Source organism: Lissotriton helveticus, chromosome 3_1, assembly GCF_964261635.1.
Source record: "Lissotriton helveticus chromosome 3_1, aLisHel1.1, whole genome shotgun sequence".
In the NCBI taxonomy this organism is placed as follows: domain Eukaryota; kingdom Metazoa; phylum Chordata; class Amphibia; order Caudata; family Salamandridae; genus Lissotriton; species Lissotriton helveticus.
In genome coordinates, this window is record NC_136061.1 from 976775715 (window position 1) to 976794230 (window position 18516).

The 18516-nt window shown below is 44.6% G+C and overlaps 1 protein-coding gene across 2 annotated transcripts in view; it reads left to right on the plus strand.

The window, feature by feature from the left end:
- Positions 1 to 3463, plus strand: part of LOC144823154 (uncharacterized) — a 291146-nt gene extending 287683 nt beyond the window's left edge. For both annotated transcript variants that reach the window (XM_078681420.1, XM_078681421.1), the window contains one exon: positions 2528 to 3463. In XM_078681420.1, coding sequence (XP_078537546.1) covers positions 2528 to 2605 — 78 coding nt within the window. In that variant the 3' untranslated portion in view covers positions 2606 to 3463. The remainder of the gene's footprint in view (positions 1 to 2527) is intronic.
- The last annotated feature ends 15053 nt before the right edge of the window (positions 3464 to 18516 follow it).

The following is an 18516-nucleotide window of genomic DNA, read 5'->3' on the forward strand; positions in this document are numbered from 1 at the left end:
GAGGATCACTGCCACCGATCCTCCTGCATCGATGACTTTCCTAGTTTCTTCGACTACCGCCACCATAGCTGTTTCTGTCCCTTGTCCCGGACGGAAGCCTGTTTGGGAGGTTTTTAGCAACTCATTGGACTCTAGATAGTGTGAAAGCTGGGAATTTATGTATTTTTCCGCTAGTTTACTAATCCCTGGGAGGAGAGATATAGGTCTAAAGTTAGCCAGGTTGTCCGGGTCAAGGTTAGGTTTTTTTATGAGTGCCTTCACCACCGCTTTTTTCCAGGTTGTGGGCACTATACCAGCTTCAAAGGAGGTGTTTAGCAAGTTGGTCATAGGAAATAAGATGCTCGGGGCCACCTGTTTAAGATGTCTCACCGGGGCTGGATCATGGGGCGATCCGCTTTTGAGGGCTTGTAGTAAAACACCAAGAGTTTCTGTGTTGATGGGTTGGAATTTGCTTAGCTCCATGCCTTTGCTCTGATATTGGGAGGTGGGGAGGGGGGAGGGATCTAAGGGGGAGAGAGACGGAAGTTGTTTGAGTATAGTTTGAATTTTAGAGTCAAAAAAGTTGGCTAACTCATTACAGTGTTCGAATGTAGGATCTCGCACAGCTGGGGGAGTGTGGGGTTTTAGAAGCTTTTTCAGAGTGAGAAACGTCTCTCTCGACGAATTTGCCGCTTTGTAATAAGGGACGCGGGGGCTAAGGCTTCTAGTTGCTCCAGATTGGGCAAGGAGAGTGTGGTGTCTGGAACATCTGGGTATGAGCATCTGTACTCTGATCAGGCTCCCACTCCAGGAGGGCTGTCTGTTACAGTAGCAGGGCAGGGCCCTGCCCACGAACCTGCATAATCTGCTCCTCCATGCGTGGAGATTGAGCATCAGCAGTTAATTGAAAATGGCCTTCCTCCCTAAGTTATGGTTGTCATCCTGAGTGCCAGGCATCCTTCTGCTACGTCTGTCCATGCAGGGCACTAAGACAAGTTTGTAGCATGGTGTGCACCTACAATGCTGATCCAATGCAGGCTAATCTTTCAAATATCCTGTTTTATCTCTGGCCCAGCAAGAACTTTCATTGGGCACCATTAAAGTTTACCTGTCGGCCCTTTTGGCCTTTTTACATTTGGCGGACCAACAGTCCTTGTTCAAATCACTCATTCTAATGACATTACTAAAAGGTTTGATTAATTTATTTCCTCCTACACCGTTTGTGATACCACAGTTGGATCTTAATGTGGTACTCACTTTTCTCGTGTGCATGACATTCAAACCAATGCATCGTTGTTCACTACTTCTCCTGACCCTAAAGGTTGTGTTTCTGGTCATGGTGACTTCGGTTTGTCGTGTGAGTGAACTCAAAGCTCTCTAGGTGCTGCCACCTTACACCACCTTGTTCCAAAATAAAGTGGTGCTGAGGACCATTGTGATAATGTTACCAAACATTGTGACGTCTTTCCAATTTGGGGAACCCATCACCCTCCCAACTTTCTTTGCCCTGCCTTTAAAGAGGAGTAGAGTCTCCATCGACTAAACTCCAAAAGAGATTTAAACTTTTACATTGATCGCACCAAGACCATCGGGTGAATGATCAGCTCTTTGTGTTGTTCTCAGGGGGGAAAAGGGCAGGGCAGTATAGAAACAGATAGTCCTCTGCATTAAGATCTTCTACGTACTGGCCAAGAAGCAGCTCATGGAGGGATTGTGGGACCGTTCTATTAGGCAAAGTCTGATAGAGTTCCGCTGGCACATGGGGTGCCTGTTCTTGATATCTCACAGGATGTGATGTGGGCATCGGTACAAACGTTTACAAAGCACTATTACCTTGACAAGCATATCTGATGGGATGGGCATTTCGCCTGTTTGCTTCTGCAGGACTTTTTTTTAACTTGAGCCATTCCACTGGCCCACCACCTTTAGAGGTACTGCTTTGCGATTCGCTGTAAAGATGAGGAATCTGTGGTTAGAAGTATACACCAGAAGTACACGTTATTTACCTTCAATAATGCTCTTCGTACCTAACTACAGAATACTCATTGCCCTCCTGCCTCCCAGTTCTGTAGAATAGTCTCATTTTCATCTAAAAAGTTGCCAATTTAGGAATCTGCACACTTGTACTTCTGATTATTGTTGGGTTCAGTTAAAAAAACTGATGTTAACCTGCTGGGGTGCCGCATATATGCAGCTCTGCCATCACTTTTGGGATGGAACAAAATTAATGTGGGGTCACATGGTGCCACCCATCATTGCAGGAGCAATGCTAGAAAAATCTTCTGGATCCAGTCTGGTTCCTGGGGATATTCTAAAGGTGAGGGATCTGCGATTAGATAAGAGTATCCACCACAAAGAGCATTACCGAAGGTAAGCAACTTGTTCTTTGGGCAAATCCGTATTTTATCCAAAGCAAATCTTAATGAATAAAGCTGAAAAAGTTTGGTAAAACTAGCATACATACTAGACAAATTCTTCTCCTTGGAAATTTTTCACTTTTGTGCTTTGCCCCGTATAGAAACCTGTCTTCTCTATACTTTCTTTACAGCAGTGTCAACGGACAGACGAGAATGTTGCAGTGGGATTCACACCAGCTGCGCCTACGCAAAGACACATTTTCTCCTGAGACCTGGACAAGTGAATGAGAGAATGGATGGATGAAAGAGCACCGTGGGATAACCTGGCCTTAAAAGCATCAATTCTTTGCACTACAATACTGGTCACCCTTCATGGACCCAGGGATACAACAATGGAAGTTTGTTCTTTTGATGTAATGACTGATGGATTGTGTTAACATGAACACATCCAGCCTCTAGACAGTCAGCCCGTTGGTTCTGCTGTTGGTCAGAGGAATACAGGATAGGCACTGTGTGGCCCATGCATCCAGTCATCATCTCTTGTGGTGATGTTTGCCCTTAGTATGCCCATCTGTGTGTCACCACTGCAAGGCAGCATTCACCCCTGCCTTCCGGCTCATAGGCACATCCCTGCTAGAAGACAGCACGTACCTCTACCCCTCACACACTGATTCTTAGCAATGTCACCTATAATGCAGCACAATTCCCTAGGCTCCAGCCTGCAGTGTGTGTTGGTGGGAATGTCCCATGGCCCTCCACACCACAGTTTAAAACATCCTCACCCCTTACACTTGTATATAATGCACCAACTCAGCAGCTTAGGAGCAGTACAGACCACTAAGCTGTCCAGATGGGGCCACTGCATCAAACGTTATGTGACCCTGTCAGTGCCTGGTGCTTTTGAGGCAAGGTCTACATGACTAGCGCTATTCTCTACTCTGTTCTAAATCATTAAAGGCAGCTGTATACCCACATTTTCATTGAGCCCGAAGATCCCAGGTTACGAAAAAGGCTACGAGGTGAATCATTTTCAACTTTTAGACTTCTCATAAGCATTCGTTTTTTGTTATTGTGTTGGCAGTAACAATAACTTTCATGAGACCCCATCTTTCAGTTTTTTTTCCAACTGTGTATCTCCTTTGCTGCATTGTTTTCATCCTGTCTAACCTCACTGGAATATCTTTCTTCCACTATCTTTTCCTACTCCCCATATCCAGTTTTCATTCCTCGTTGTCTTTACTGCACTGTCATCCTTCCCTATTTCTCCTAGTCCTCACCACAGTCTTCATCTCTCTCTCCATGGTCGTTGCACAGTCATGTCATGCTCCTCTCTCGCTTTTCAGAGTACAACTTCATAGCTCACCATCTTTCTTGACCCGCCTCACATGCTGTCAGTCATAACCTCACTTTACTGCTGCAATTTGCTCATATATGTCCACCTTACAGGACTATGTTCATCATTCAACACCTCCCCTGCAGTATCTCCTCATATACTGCAGGATTCCTTCTTTTTCTTTAGCAACATCTTTCCAGAATCTGTCCTCTGTTGCTTTGTATCCATCTTTCTTTGTGATTGATCACTGTGCTGTCTCGTCCTCTCTCTCTACTGGGTTGCCTCTCTCTGTCCTGTTTTTCCCTCTATTGCCACTCTGTCCTGATCACTTCACCATCACAGTGCCTAAATCTGACATTATTTCTAAGTTGCATTGTCTCCATGTTTATCGTCTCTCCATTTCATTGTCTCTCTCATTCGCCCTCCACATTGCACATTGCTCTGCTGTTCTCTGTGCTCAGTCTCACATTCAAAGGGCCTCACTTGGAGCACACATACATTTTTCCAACCTAGTTGGAACGAGTGCCTAAAAACACCACTAGGCTGCAGCCTTACTGTGCCACAGGGACTGCTGGACCAGGCCTGGCTCTTAGAAGCCACGTCTCGAGTTTCACGGCACTATATTCCGGTTTCTATTCATGCCTTCCTTTACAGTCCACTGTTGATGTATCGTAATGGCAGGTGTACCGTGAGTGCTGCCTGCTCTGTGCACCATTACAGATGTTACACTGCCCTCTGCTGGTAGTGTCTGCCACTGTGAGCCTGTATTACTGTCTTCTGGCCTCCGTACTCTAGTAATGCTCACTGCAGCTGTGCATCCCCCGTTACTGTCACCTGACCCTGTGTTAACATTACTGTCGCCATGGGGGCCCACCAGCTCTTCTGGATACTGAATGCAGATTGAAAACCATGCAGCAGAAACGTGTACATAATATATTGGCACAAAACTCGACAAGTGACGTCCCGGTCTTTTAAGTAAAAAACTCAGACATCACTTTTAAAACTACAGATCTCACATGTGGGGGCCTTGTGGTGGTTTCCTGCTTGGAACACGCTTTTGGAGATAGTTACAGAGCATGAAAAAGCTGACAAGGAGTTTTTTTTCCAGGCTAAGTAAAAATACATCGAGGCGGGTAAAAGGAGCGCTTGTGTCATTTGAACGGCACATTAGTATTCTGTCGCACTTTGAACAAGCATTTGCAATGCACTAGGTCTCGCATTTACGCGAGTTTGAACTATTGGCATTGTAAATGACAATGCATTTTTTAATGTTTTGTAACATGCATCGTCATTTACAATGCCAATAGCTTAAACTTGCGTAAATGCGAGACCTATTGCATTGCAAATTCTAGAGATCACATGTGGTCTTCCACCCGTTAAGGACCAAGAGTCCTGTGTGCCTGTGTTATTATTGTACAGCTGGTACCGGGCCCGCCCCGAAAAAGATTATCCTGGCATTGCTTGATATCTTGTCTAAGATAAAGCTTGCTCTGTCTTGAGAATCTCGCCCCATAAAGCAGCATACTATGGGTTGGTTTGATTCTGCGTTGGTCTGTGTATCTGCCTGTGTTGCTTGTGATTGGAGGTGGTAGAGGCCAGTAGCCCTACTGTTCTCCCAACTCAAGCCCATGATAGCATAACTGAGTTAATACCCCTCAGAACAGGGTAATAACTTACATAGCCGCAACAATTGACACAGATGACTTACTTTAATACGGATTTGACAGTCCAGACTAGATAGAGAGGCACCAAAGCAGGCCTCTATTCTCCAACACCTGGATGACAGGGGGAGAGAGTGATGGTAAAAAAAGGGGTGGGGCAGCATTTTTCAATTCTCGCCTAGGGCGGCAAAACACCTAGTAACGGCCCTGACAGCTGAGAGGCTCTTGGGCCCCAGTCATGATGGTTGAGGTTGTGGGTTGAATCATTTTCAAGTCCTTGAGCTTATAAAATAGTTCTCGGTCCCCACCACAGGTGGGAACCTGTGGTACTCATTCATTGATTTCTCAGTTTGTCGGGAGGAAGTAAAATTCAGCCTGTGTTCTTTGTTGTGCACTACCTCGCGGCAGGACTGATGAATGCATTTTGGTGTTGGTGTAGCGATCCCATTGCCTTCAGCAGTTGCGATCATCATCTGGACAAAAAAGCGGCCAGATTCTATGGCCTTTGCAGTTTTGGTATTCTTCAGAGCCAGTGCAGACAAATCCTACAGCGAGATAGTTGGGACCCTCTTTTGGGTCAAATGAGGTGAATGCCCCAGGCAGTTCCAGCTTTCTCATTCTGATCTGCTCTTCCTAAGCAAAGTTTCAGCTTTTTATGTTGTCTACGGCGGCAGCACCAAATCATGGCCCACAGCAGCCATCAGAGGCATGTGGATGGTGGTAACATAGTAGTCTTTCAGCTGTATTTCTCATTGGAAACCACAGAGGAAGTCCTGGGGGCCCATTTGCAGCACAGATTATGTCTAGTGAACTCTGTCATTCTGCTGTCTTAGAGATTGGATAGTCTCTCCTGCAGGGCCAGGTACACTCTTCACTCTCATAACACACAGGCTAGCCTCTAGGCACTAGACAGACCATCAACTATTCCAGCAAAATGTGCAGTCTTCATTTTATATCCACACATCTCTAGGAGGCTGGGTGTAAGGCAGCCCTTTTCTTACAACATTTCTTAGAGTAATCTCCGTTGTCATGAAGAACCTGGAACAGGAACAAAGTGGGGCGTTTGGATCACACTATTATACACATTTTCCAGACATACTTCACAACTAGTTTGGGTTTGTTCTCTTTCAAGTGTTCTTCTAAGGCTGCTCTCCAGACACAGTTTTTTTGTACAGTGATGTTTCTCACAAGAGATAGCACTGGGTCTGCCTCAATCAGAAGCATCTACAACATGGGCACACTGAAATGTGAGGTTTCTTCACCTGGCTTTCATCATTCTTCTTAAAGCAGTAATTGGGAAATGACAGACCTGACCTAGAAACGTCCTCACCTTGAACAATAGAACCTTCAGTCTCAACCTTCACACCTACCATCTACCAAATGGTAGTGTTCAGGAAGAACTACTCAGCAGCTCCTTGCTGCCAAAGTCTTCATTGGATTTCTACAGATAGCCTTGTGTCTGTCCTTCTCACTTCAGTGCCTGGATCTACACACTCCAGCCACAGGAATGCACACAATACACATACACTGTCTGGGGAACCTGTCCTCATCCTCCAACTTGTCCATTGCTAAACAAGGGGCAAATAACATGTTTCCCACGGGCTTCAGTACTCTGACTCAAACACACACGCAGTCTAACTACCACACATGCGTTATACATATACTGTACATATACAGCCTCTCATCATACTAACCACAAGGTTTTGGCTTTTATACAACAGCAGAACTTTACACAAGTGGGTCCAATGGGCCTCGCTCCCATGGACACAGATAAAAAGGTCTGGTCAGAAAGTACAGGACACTACCACCACTGCTCTATGTTCAACCCGCGACTGGGCCAGTAGCCATCTGTTGACCATGAGAGCATGCTTGGTGGACCCCTTGAATTCACAGGACAGGTCTTGGACTTCGTATTGTCAGAGGAATTCTTAGATCTCCGTGCACATTATAGATAAGCATGCCACCAGGGCGAAAATAAGCCAGGATTCCAGATTGTCCTGCCCTTCACCCTGATACAATGTTTCCCTCTGTCCTTATGGTCTGTATTGCATTGCCTCCATATCATCATCCTGTCTTATTTGCTTCATCTCCCTCTATTCTAGTGTTTTCTTTTTTTTACTAGGTCATCTTGTTTTGACCCTTTATCCATTTCATTGCTTCACAGCCTTTCTCCACTACATGCATCCCTTTGGGTCTCCTCGATCCACTACATTGTCTCCTTCTGTCCTGTCTTCTGCAAAGCACTGTCTGCTTTTGTCCTGATTCTCCAATGTCTGTTCTTATTTTGGTCTGTTACATTCTTTATCACACTGTCCCCTCTGTACTCATTCTGTGTATGATTCTTTACCGGTCTTAATCCTTTCACCATTCCATTGGTATTCTGTGTGCTCGCCCTTTCTCCAATGCATTGTTCCCCAAAGCATTGTTTCCCTGTATGCTCAAACTGTCTGCATTGTATAACCTCCCAGAGCAAATCCTCCCTCCAGTGTAAATTTCTGCCTGTCTTGATAGTTTTTCAGTTGTGTAGTCTCCACTCCCCCGTCCTCTGTTAATTATGTATTTTTTCTTTTCTCGTGATCTCTCCAGTGCATCATGTTCTTCTTTGCACCTCGTCTCTCCATTGAATTGTTCTCTCCGTGTCCTGGTGTGGTCTCTGATGCTCTGTCTTCATCTTCCGTGCAGTGCATTTTCTGCTTTTGTCCTGATGCACTCATTTTGTGATTATGGATTCGTCATTGCACTATTTTCCTCTGTATTCATACCTTCTATGTTGCTTTCTCTTCCTGCATTGATCCTCTTTTGATTGTTTTTCCCTTGATTACATTGTCTTTCTCGTTTTTCTGCCTTTGTGTATTGTTTAGTCTCTATCCTCATCCTCTACCATTGCATTATCTCCCTTTGTATACTTTCCTTCTGCGCTGCATCATATCTCTCCATTTTAATGCTTTGTTGCAATCTCTCTGTTTCCATTTTCAGGCTAACATCAATCTGCTGGCCTCCCCCCCCTGCAGATGATTCTAGTTTCACCCCCTATTATGTTTCCAAATATTCTTCACGTATAGGAAGAGTGATTAGAAAAGTGTCAGTGAAACTTCTTGTTCCCTCGTAGATAAAACATACCCTAATCTGCTCATGATTCCCTTGTTTGATTGTCTAATTCCAACACTTGATGGGTACCTGCTGTGAAGTACTAAGGGCAGCCTGTTACAACCTCCCATTCACATGAGGTGCCAAAGGTAATGGACTTTCACAGCCTTTCCTACAAGTGCAGGTGCCAAGAGCGGCACCTGTTGTGATCTTAACCCATGTGGAGGTGCCACCACAAGAAACAGCAAAGGCCACGGAGTACAGTGATTGAGAGTTAAGGGATGGCCATGGTGTCATTCCATTTTGAACCCATAGTACAAGCTCACAAAATTGAGTCACCAGTGTTTGCCACACATTTTGGTCATGCACGCTTACTTCGGTTCTATGAACTTTACCTGAAGGATTGTAATTTGTGTTTTTTGAGAAGCTGCCAGATCCGAGTGAACCTAAGGGGCAATATTCCAAGTTCATAGTGCACTGGGAATGTGGCTTCTCGTGTAGCTGACGCGGGAATGAGAAAGCAATCTGCATGTATCTAAGGAACTACACCATGGACATACCTCAAGTGGACACCTCATAGGCTGCTACCGCCCTGGGCTTGGGCACTCAGTGCATACGGAAACTCGGCATGCATAGGGTAACATGGCGGTATATCCTTCCAAATAAGCTGTTCGCTGGCAGAGATCAGCTGGGCTACACTTGTAAACAAGGACTCAGCCTCTGCTAGTGACTGCAGCTTAGCCTGCACACCCCTACACTGCCGAATGAGTCACAATCTGAACAAAAGACCCCTAATCTTAAACATCTGCAGCCATTGGGGTTCATGATGTAACCTCCCCACGAGAAAGGCTAGGCGGGCATAGCTAACCTGTTTGAGCAATGGTGTTATGGATATTACCTCCCAGGGCCTCTCTCATGGGAGTAGCAGTGCTGCTGTGTAGAGAGTCCTGGATCTTGCTCACATCTTTAGCATGCACCAAGCTTCCTGGAGTCTCTCTTTCTCCAGATGTACTGGCTCCATATGTAACGCAATATGTGGTTGAAAGAATCTGCACGTAATTGGGTTTGCCAAGCACCTCTCTCTAAGAGGAGGGCACTTTAAAATTGCTTCGGGGATGCGCAACCCTTCATGTCATACATGCTATGTACCCCTGTAACGGTCACACTGCGTATTACAATCGTATTTGTTATATACTGTATATACATTGAATCATTATATAATATATACATTATATACATATATGTATGTATGAGTGTATATACATTTATATATTCATTTTTCATTTGCCACTTCATGACTTCTGCCGTGTGTGTGGTGCCGTTTTGTCTTATTTGAAAAAAAAAGTATTTGTGTGCAATTTTGTGCAGCTTGCTATGTATGGCCTGCTTTATATGGCCTGTTTTGTTATAAATTAAAGTATGTTTTTGTTTTACAAAGTTTATAATAGAAATTCTTCTTGTACCATACTGGTAGAATGTGTGAAGTAGGAAAATTGTGACTAGATGATTTTCTGCGTGGTATACCTGAAGATGGGATATGCCAGAGATGAGTGGGTGGAGAATTTGATTTTTGAAGTCACTGCACAGAACCGGTTTGTTAAGTCAGGGGAGAGAGATGTAAAAATGTAAAGAAGAGTTGTGAGTGAACTCATGCAAAGCCCAGTATGGCTCTTGTTAGGTAAATTCGTTTCTGTGAGGACTACCTGCTTAACCCTTGGACAATCGCTCAAGCAGAAAGACTTCCTTTGTGGAACTGTGCGCATTTCACTTATGACCACGGACCAGAATAACAATAAACAAAGTAAAAATGTCCAGTCAACTTAGTTAAAACGAGAATTATAATGCCACAAAAAAGGGACTGTGGGATAGAAATGAAAAGTTATAGCAAAAACAAATTGAAATGCGTATTCTTGGTCATTTCTAGGAAGCAAATTCAAGCAAAGATACATGTAATGCATGGTTATCAAACACAGCCACGAGGGCAACAGATAATTTGTTTTGGGCATTCAAAGAACGAAATGCCCAAGGGGTACCAGCTTACCAGAGAAACATTTATGTCTTGATAAAAATAGTCCTACTCACCTGTAGCAGGAACTGTGCTATTTCAAAAAGTAGTTGATGAAAAACATGTCTAGACCTTCAGGACTGGTTTATCGGGTTCCAATAGCAGGGTCTCCCACAACTACTGTTCAGGTCCACTGCACAATGTCCAGTTGCAGTGAGTTCCTGGGTTTTAAAGCAGCCCCAAGTTGCTCATTCTACAGGGGCTTTCATTTGCCAGACACAGGAGGGACATTTCATTAGGACTGGCAGAAGAAAGGCCGGGATGTTGTTCTTTTTCTCTTCCTGGCGATTCAACGTCCTCAGTCTTCAATACTATCTGCACTCTCCCACTTCAGGAGGGAAGTTCTACTAAGGACACAGGCTTATCAGGCAGATGGAAATCCTGCAGCAGAAAGAAGGAAAGTCTCGTCTTTTGTTCTAAGCAGCTCTCTGTTTATAAAAGGCAATGAACAAATATCAAACTATGGGCCTGATATAGAGTTTGGTAGACAAGTTACATCTGCAAGTTATGTTCCATCCTTTGCATTACAAGTCTGTTATATCCAATGGCACTTGTAATATAGCGGGCGGGATATCTGCCACCTTTGTCTGCCGAACTTTAAATCCAAAAACAACAATTGATGGACGGAATGTTGCACAATGGCAAAACATTCACCACCAGTCACAGATCTGGGTTTAATCCATCGTTATTTTGCTCACGACACAACCCCAGTTCAGACATGGCCATATGCAAATCAGTCTTGACCCTGTGCCTCATGGGAACACTCCAGCCCAAACTGCCAAGCCATGTCTTCCCTGGACCGGAATCAAGCATCCTAGGACCGGTTTCTGGCTATCAGCTGTCATCAGCCAGGATAGCTTGATTCCAGTGGCATGGAGAGCACGGGACTCACGTCTGAGCATACCCGTCCCACTCGTGGTGACAAATGCAAAAAAAATTGATGGACGGAATGTTGCACAATGGCAAAACATTCACCACCAGTCACAGATCTGGGTTTAATCCATCGTTATTTTGCTCACCACACCACCCAAGTTCAGACATGGCCATATGCAAATCAGTCTTGACCCTGTGCCTCATGGGAACAGTCCAGCCCGAACTGCCAAGCCACGTCTTCCCTGGACCGGAATCAAGCATCCTAGGACCGGTTTCTGGCTATCAGCCGTCATCAGCCAGGATAGCTTGATTCCAGTGGCATGGAGAGCATGGGACTCACGTCTGAGCATACCCGTCCCACTCGGGGTGACAAATGCAAAAACAACAATTGATGGATGGAATGTTGCACAATGGCAAAACATTCACCTCCAGTCACAAATCTGGGTTTAATCCATTGTATTTTGCTCACCACACCACCCCAGTTCAGATATGGCCATATTCAAATCAGTCCTGACCCTGTGTCTCATGGGAACAGTCCAGCCCGAACTGCCAAGCCATTTCTTCCCTGGACAGGAATCAAGCATCCTAGGACCGGTTTCTGGCTATCAGCCCTCATCAGCCAAGATAGCTTGATTCCAGTGGCAGGGAGAGCACGGGACTCACGTCTGAGCATACCCGTCCCACTCGGGGTGACAAATGCAAAAACAACAATTGATGGACGGAATGTTGCACAATGGCAAAACATTCACCCCCAGTCACAGATCTGGGTTTAATCCATCGTTATTTTGCTCACCACACCACCCCAGTTCAGACATGGCCATATGCAATTCAGTCTTGACCCTGTGCCTCATGGGAACAGTCCAACCCGAACTGCCAAGCCATGTCTTCCCGGGACCGGAATCAAGCATCCTAGGACCAGTTTCTGGCAATCAGCCGTCATCAGCCAGGATAGCTTGATTCCAGTGGCATGGAGAGCACGGGACTCACGTCTGAGCATACCTGTCCCACTTGGGGTGACAAATGCTAAAACAACAATTGATGGACGGAATGTTGCACAATGGCAAAACATTCACCCCCAGTCACAGATCTGGGTTTAATCCATCGTTATTTTGCTCACCACACAACCCCAGTTCAGACATGGCCATATGCAAATCAGTCTTGACCCTGTGCCTCATGGGAATAGTCTAGCCCAAACTGCCAAGCCATGTCTTCCCCGGACCGGAATCAAGCATCCTAGGACCGGTTTCTGGCTATCAGCTGTCATCATCCAGGATAGCTTGATTCCAGTGGCATGGAGAGCACGGGACTCACGTCTGAGTATACCCGTCACACTCGGGGTGACAAATGCAAAAACAATTGATGGACGGAATGTTGCACAATGGCAAAACATTCACCACAAGTCACAGATCTGGGTTTAATCCATCGTTATTTTGCTCACCACACCACCCAAGTTCAGACATGGCCATATGCAAATCAGTCTTGACCCTGTGCCTCATGGGAACAGTCCAGCCCGAACTGCCAAGCCATTTCTTCCCTGGACAGGAATCAAGCATCCTAGGACCGGTTTCTGGCTATCAGCCCTCATCAGCCAGTATAGCTTGATTCCAGTGGCAGGGAGAGCACGGGACTCACGTCTGAGCATACCCGTCCCACTCGGGGTGACATATGCAAAAACAACAATTGATGGACAGAATGTTGCACAATGGCAAAACATTCATCCCCCAGTCGCAGATCTGGGTTTAATCCATCGTTATTTTGCTCACTACACCACCCCAGTTCAGACATGGCCATATGCAAATCAGTCTTGACCCTGTGCTTCATGGGAACAGTCCAGACCGAACTGCCAAGCCATGTCTTCCCTGGACCTGAATCAAGCATCCTAGGACCGGTTTCTGGCTATCAGCCGTTATCAGCCAGGTTAGCTTGATTCCAGTGGCATGGAGAGCACGGGACTCACGTCTGAGCATACCCGTCCCACTCGGGGTGACAAATGCAAAAACAACAATTGATGAACGGCATGTTGTACAATGGCAAAACATTCACCCCCAGTCACAGATCTGGGTTTAATCCATTGTATTCTGCTCACCACACCACCCCAGTTCAGACATGGCCATATGCAAATCAGTCTTGACCCTGTGTCTCATGGGAACAGTCCTGCCCGAACTGCCAAGCCATGTATTCCCTGGACCGGAATCAAGCATCCTAGGACCGGTTTCTGGCTATCAGCCGTCATCAGCCAGGATAGTTTGATTCCAGTGGCATGGAGAGCACGGGAATCACGTCTGAGAATACCCGTCCCACTCGGGGTGACAAATGCAAAAACAACAATTGATGAACGGAATGTTGTACAATGGCAAAACATTAACCCCCAGTCACAGATCTGGGTTTAATCCATCGTTATTTTGCTCACCACACCACCCAAGTTCAGACATGGCAATATGCAAATCAGCCTTGACCCTGTGCCTCATGGGAACAGTCCAGCCCGAACTGCCAAGCCATGTCTTCCTTGACCGGAATCAAGCATCCTAGGACCGGTTTCTGGCTATCAGCCAGGATAGCTTGATTCCAGTGGCATGGAGAGCACGGGACGCACGTCTGAGCATACCCGTCCCACTCGGGGTGACAAATGCAAAAACAGCAAGTTTAAATCCGGTCTTAAATTTCCTGCATTTTCATAGTCTAATACAACAGTGTGACAGTTTCTGTCCTGAAAGATGCTTGATTTCAGTGCTTAATTTGAGCCGGTGGTGTCTGGTGCTCGGCACCAGCACTTAATTGTCAACACCAGCGCTTATGGCAGTCTGCCTCGTGATTGCCCTGTCTGTGGAATTTAGAGATGGTGCTCTCCATGCCACTGGAGTCAAGCTATCCTGGCTGATGAGGGCTGAAAGCCTGAAACCGGTCCTAGGATGCTTGTTTTCAGTCCAGGGAGGACCTGGCCTGGCAGTTCGGGCTGGACTGTTGCCATTGGGCGCAGGGTGAAGACTGATTTGCTTATGGCTGGCTGGATTTAGGACCAGATCCCTGTACTGGGGTGAATGTATGACATTGTTCTGCATTCTGTCCATCAATTGTTCTTTTTGCATTAGAGATAGGCACAACAACAGTTGTATATTAATCAGACACTCCAGGATTTCGCGATTTGCAAAATAATTGCGAATTCGGCACTTTTGTAAAAAGGCTGCGCTTTTTGCAAAAGTGCCTGCGAAATCAGGTCTAATTAGGGCTTGGGCTGCAGAAAGTTGCAGCAGTCCTGTCCAAACAGACAAATACTCCCTTTCACACGCCACGCATTCCGTTCTCAGCCATAACTTGCAGGCAGCAAGGGGGGCTTTTTTTATTGTCACCTCCAGCTGGACCGAAGATAAAGGCCAAGTTAAGGGGCCATCAGGCAGCTCCTTTTGATCGAGTATCCTGACTGGACCTGGCCTTTAACCTCAATTAAATGCATATAAAACGGAATGGAAACAAAGGCACACAACTTGTTATCCCTTCACAAGTACTTAAGAAAGGCATGCTTTTGACTTTGTTCAGTACCTTTATATAAGTTAGTGCAGGCACTGCAGGCCTGTCCAAGTATTTTTAAAAAATAACAATTTAAATAGTACTATTTTATTTCTTTTATAGCACTACCCATCCCGATGCAGGGTGTCAGAGTGCTTTAAATAACATACACATTATACAGTAATAATAAATCATGTAAGTGTGTAAATCAATGTACAAGATGTGTTACATGAGTCAGTGAGGGTTATAAGGTGTAGGGGTCACATGTCCTTCATAGCTCACTGTGCTATATTAGAAGGATTACAATTTATAAACTGCAATTAACAATAGGATCTCTGTGCTTAAAGCAGTAACTTACTTACCTGGCTAAATAAAATAAAAATCTCTCATCAGAATGGTACGTGATGTCCTTTGCAGGAGACATATTAACCTTCTATAATACTTTGATGCAAATTTGGGACTACACAAAACACAGATCTCTCCAACAAATGCTTTGACCTCCAGAGTTATCTCACCATTATTATTATTCACTGAGATTTTCTGGACACCTCTGTAGCAGATGCCTTAACCCCATAACATATTTTAAAATGCAGACTTTGCAACCAATTAAGCACAAGAGATTTACTGTCATGGTACTCCTTGTTGCCAATTTCTTTGTGGCAAGGGTTTGAAAAAAATGTTTTTATTAGTTGATGCCCAGATTTTGCGTTGGGATTGCACCCCTTTCCTTGGCACAAGCCCAAAGCAAAATCTAATTTCTTAAATCTGATAATGCATTTAGATGTACTTATGATATACCTGATAAACATATGTGTGAGGTCTTAATATCTGTTGACACTTCCAGAGAGATCACTACCTGTGATCCCATGTGCAATGTCACGCAACGTGGCGTCACATGCTATGGTGGCATGCGCCATGATGTCACTTGCAAACTACCTAACTTGGTTAGTCCCCCCACTTCTTTTTTTAGGACCTGAAGGAGAGGGTGGTGGTAGGTGGAAGGTGGGGGGGTCAGCCAGCATAATCTTGTGTTCAACTTGTTGTTTACTGCACAATTATAACGTGCAGCTGAGAGAGAATCGAATTACAGCAAACCATGGTGCAGGCTTGTAAGCACGGTCATTGACAGGAAAGTGGAAGGGTTGATGCCACTGGTCAGGGTAGGGGTGCCTGCGCCCTCTTTCGGGGCGAGAGGAGGCAGGAAGCGGGGAGCAGCATTGGGCACCAACGCATCATCTCTCTTCTTTTTTCAGGACCCAGCAGGGGTGCATTTAGGCTTGCAAAAGTGTCTTAGACTCTCTTGGGCATGTCAGTTTAAACGTAGAGAGTTATGATTGCCCCTGGGATCTTCATTTCCCTTGGGCCATCTTGCTCCTGCGGAAGTCAGAGTCCTGCAAGTTCTCTGCTTGGCTGCCAGCAACATGAGAAACATTTTGCTGCCAGCCATTACAGGACTCAGGGACTTAGCATAGCAACCAAATACTCTCAGACACTTTAAACATGACTATTTGAAAGTGGAATACTCTGCTAAAACAGTTTCCATTAATTTAAGACTGCTAAGTAAAATTAAGTGCCGCAATAATGCTGCAAAATGTCATTTTTTGTGCCGCAAAATTTCAGTTTTTGTGCTGCAATATCCTGGGGGGTATGATTAATTCAATATTAAAAATGGCTAATACCTGCCTCCCAAGCCACTCGTATTGCTTTGGGAGCCTGCAATAGTCTGAATTGTTACACTTGTAGGGTGTGATGGTTAGTTGTTCTGTTGGTAGTGTCATTGGCAGGGCTCGAAGCGTCAATGGGTGGTACAAACTAAAGTGGCCCCTCGATGAGAGCCCTGGCACTTATTTTATTTTTGCAAATTGGGCACTGCTTTGTCGCCAAAGCTTTCCCAGCATCTTTTGCATTTCAGAACCCAAAATGGCTGCTCCAATCTTCCCAACTTTTTTCTGGCTTTCCCCAATGCCTTCCCACTCCTGCCTTACATGATCAGAGAAAATCCCCACCCTCCAAGACTTAGCTGCAGCCAGTTCATGCTGTGGAAGGCTCCACAAAGGGAGATGTGGCCTGGGTATGAGCTGCCTGGTATGCGCCTCCCTGAGGCCCATTGTCCAATAAGCCTTTGGAGATGGTCATTTGGACACAATGCTCTGCATAAATTAATTGAGAAATAGGGGTAACTAGGTGTAAGTCAAAGGATCTCTTCAAGAAAGGTTTAAACTGTTTGCTAATACTTCGGATAAGCAAAACACTCCTGACAGCGGCTGACCCAAGGTTCAGCACATCAATCCCTATCCACAAACATTAAGAGTCCAGTGCATCCACTTACGGAACCTGCCGCCGTTGGGCTCCACTGGAATCCAGAAAAAGCAAACTGTTTGAAGATGGAAGGTGCACCAGGAAATGAAGTCAAAGTCATATATATAAGTCCATCGGTTTTCTTTAGTAGTAATAGTAGTTAAAAAGACCATCAGGCAACGCGTTTCGTTCCCTTGACCAAAGGAACTTCATCAGGGCTGAAACAATCACACAAGACATAACATAAGTCATGACACACAATACCCGAACAACATAACATAAATACATGTATAAATAAACCGCTACAACCAGACACTTTAAAAAATGAATAAACATGGAGAATGACGCACTTACCCAATTATAATAACAACAATAACATCTCAGGAGGGCCCACATATAAAAAATGCACACAATTGTAATACATATATACACATATAAAATTCAAGTAGAAAAACACAGGTATGTAAACCTAGTATACAAATATTAGTTCCAAACTTGTAAATATAGTGTGCTATTCGCACACATTGCCTAAAACATTAATATTTAGAGTCAAGGAATGGGAAAGCATATAGTGATCATTTCTATAAACACCCAACATGTATCTATATGTATTGGATGACGGATCCAGTACCCCAAATTTAAATATGAAGATAAGGGATAAGAAGGGATGGGGAAAGTATAGATAGGGGAAATGAAAAATAGAAAAATCCAGCGTACGAATCACAGAACTATAAATACATCACATCTCACCTCCAAGTATCAGGTAGAGTGTTCAACATTTTCAATAGGTAACTGATATAAACATGTAGTAACCCGGGAAGATATCCACAATAAGGGTCAACCGAATCCGATTCAAACTTGTAATCCAAAAAGATAATACCGCATTCAACCAAACTTGATAAAAGAGAAATAGGAAGACACATAGAAAGAACTGCCATATTCTATAAATCAGTAAATCCCTTCTCATATGTACCATATTGAGCATGAGTTAAAACATAAAGTTTCAAAGATATCAGTAAATGGGAATACATCAATCATAAGAAGTATCGACATACGTAGCACAAAATAGGCAATACCCTAAAGGAGCCCGATGTAGATGGCATCCCAGAGAGAAAAACAGTAGCATAAAACAGTCGCAAACCTCAAATAAAAGGTCTTCCCCATGATAAAGTAAAACCAAGATGCTCCCTCCGTTTAGTAAAAAAATCGCATGTGCAAAAACAGGGTAACATGATACAGTTGCAAACCTCAAGTAAAAGGTCTTCCCCTTGAAAAAGTAAAACCAAGTACTTCCTCCATTTGGTAGAAAAATCTCATGTGCAAAAACAGAGTCACATGAAACAGTCGCAAATCTTTGAA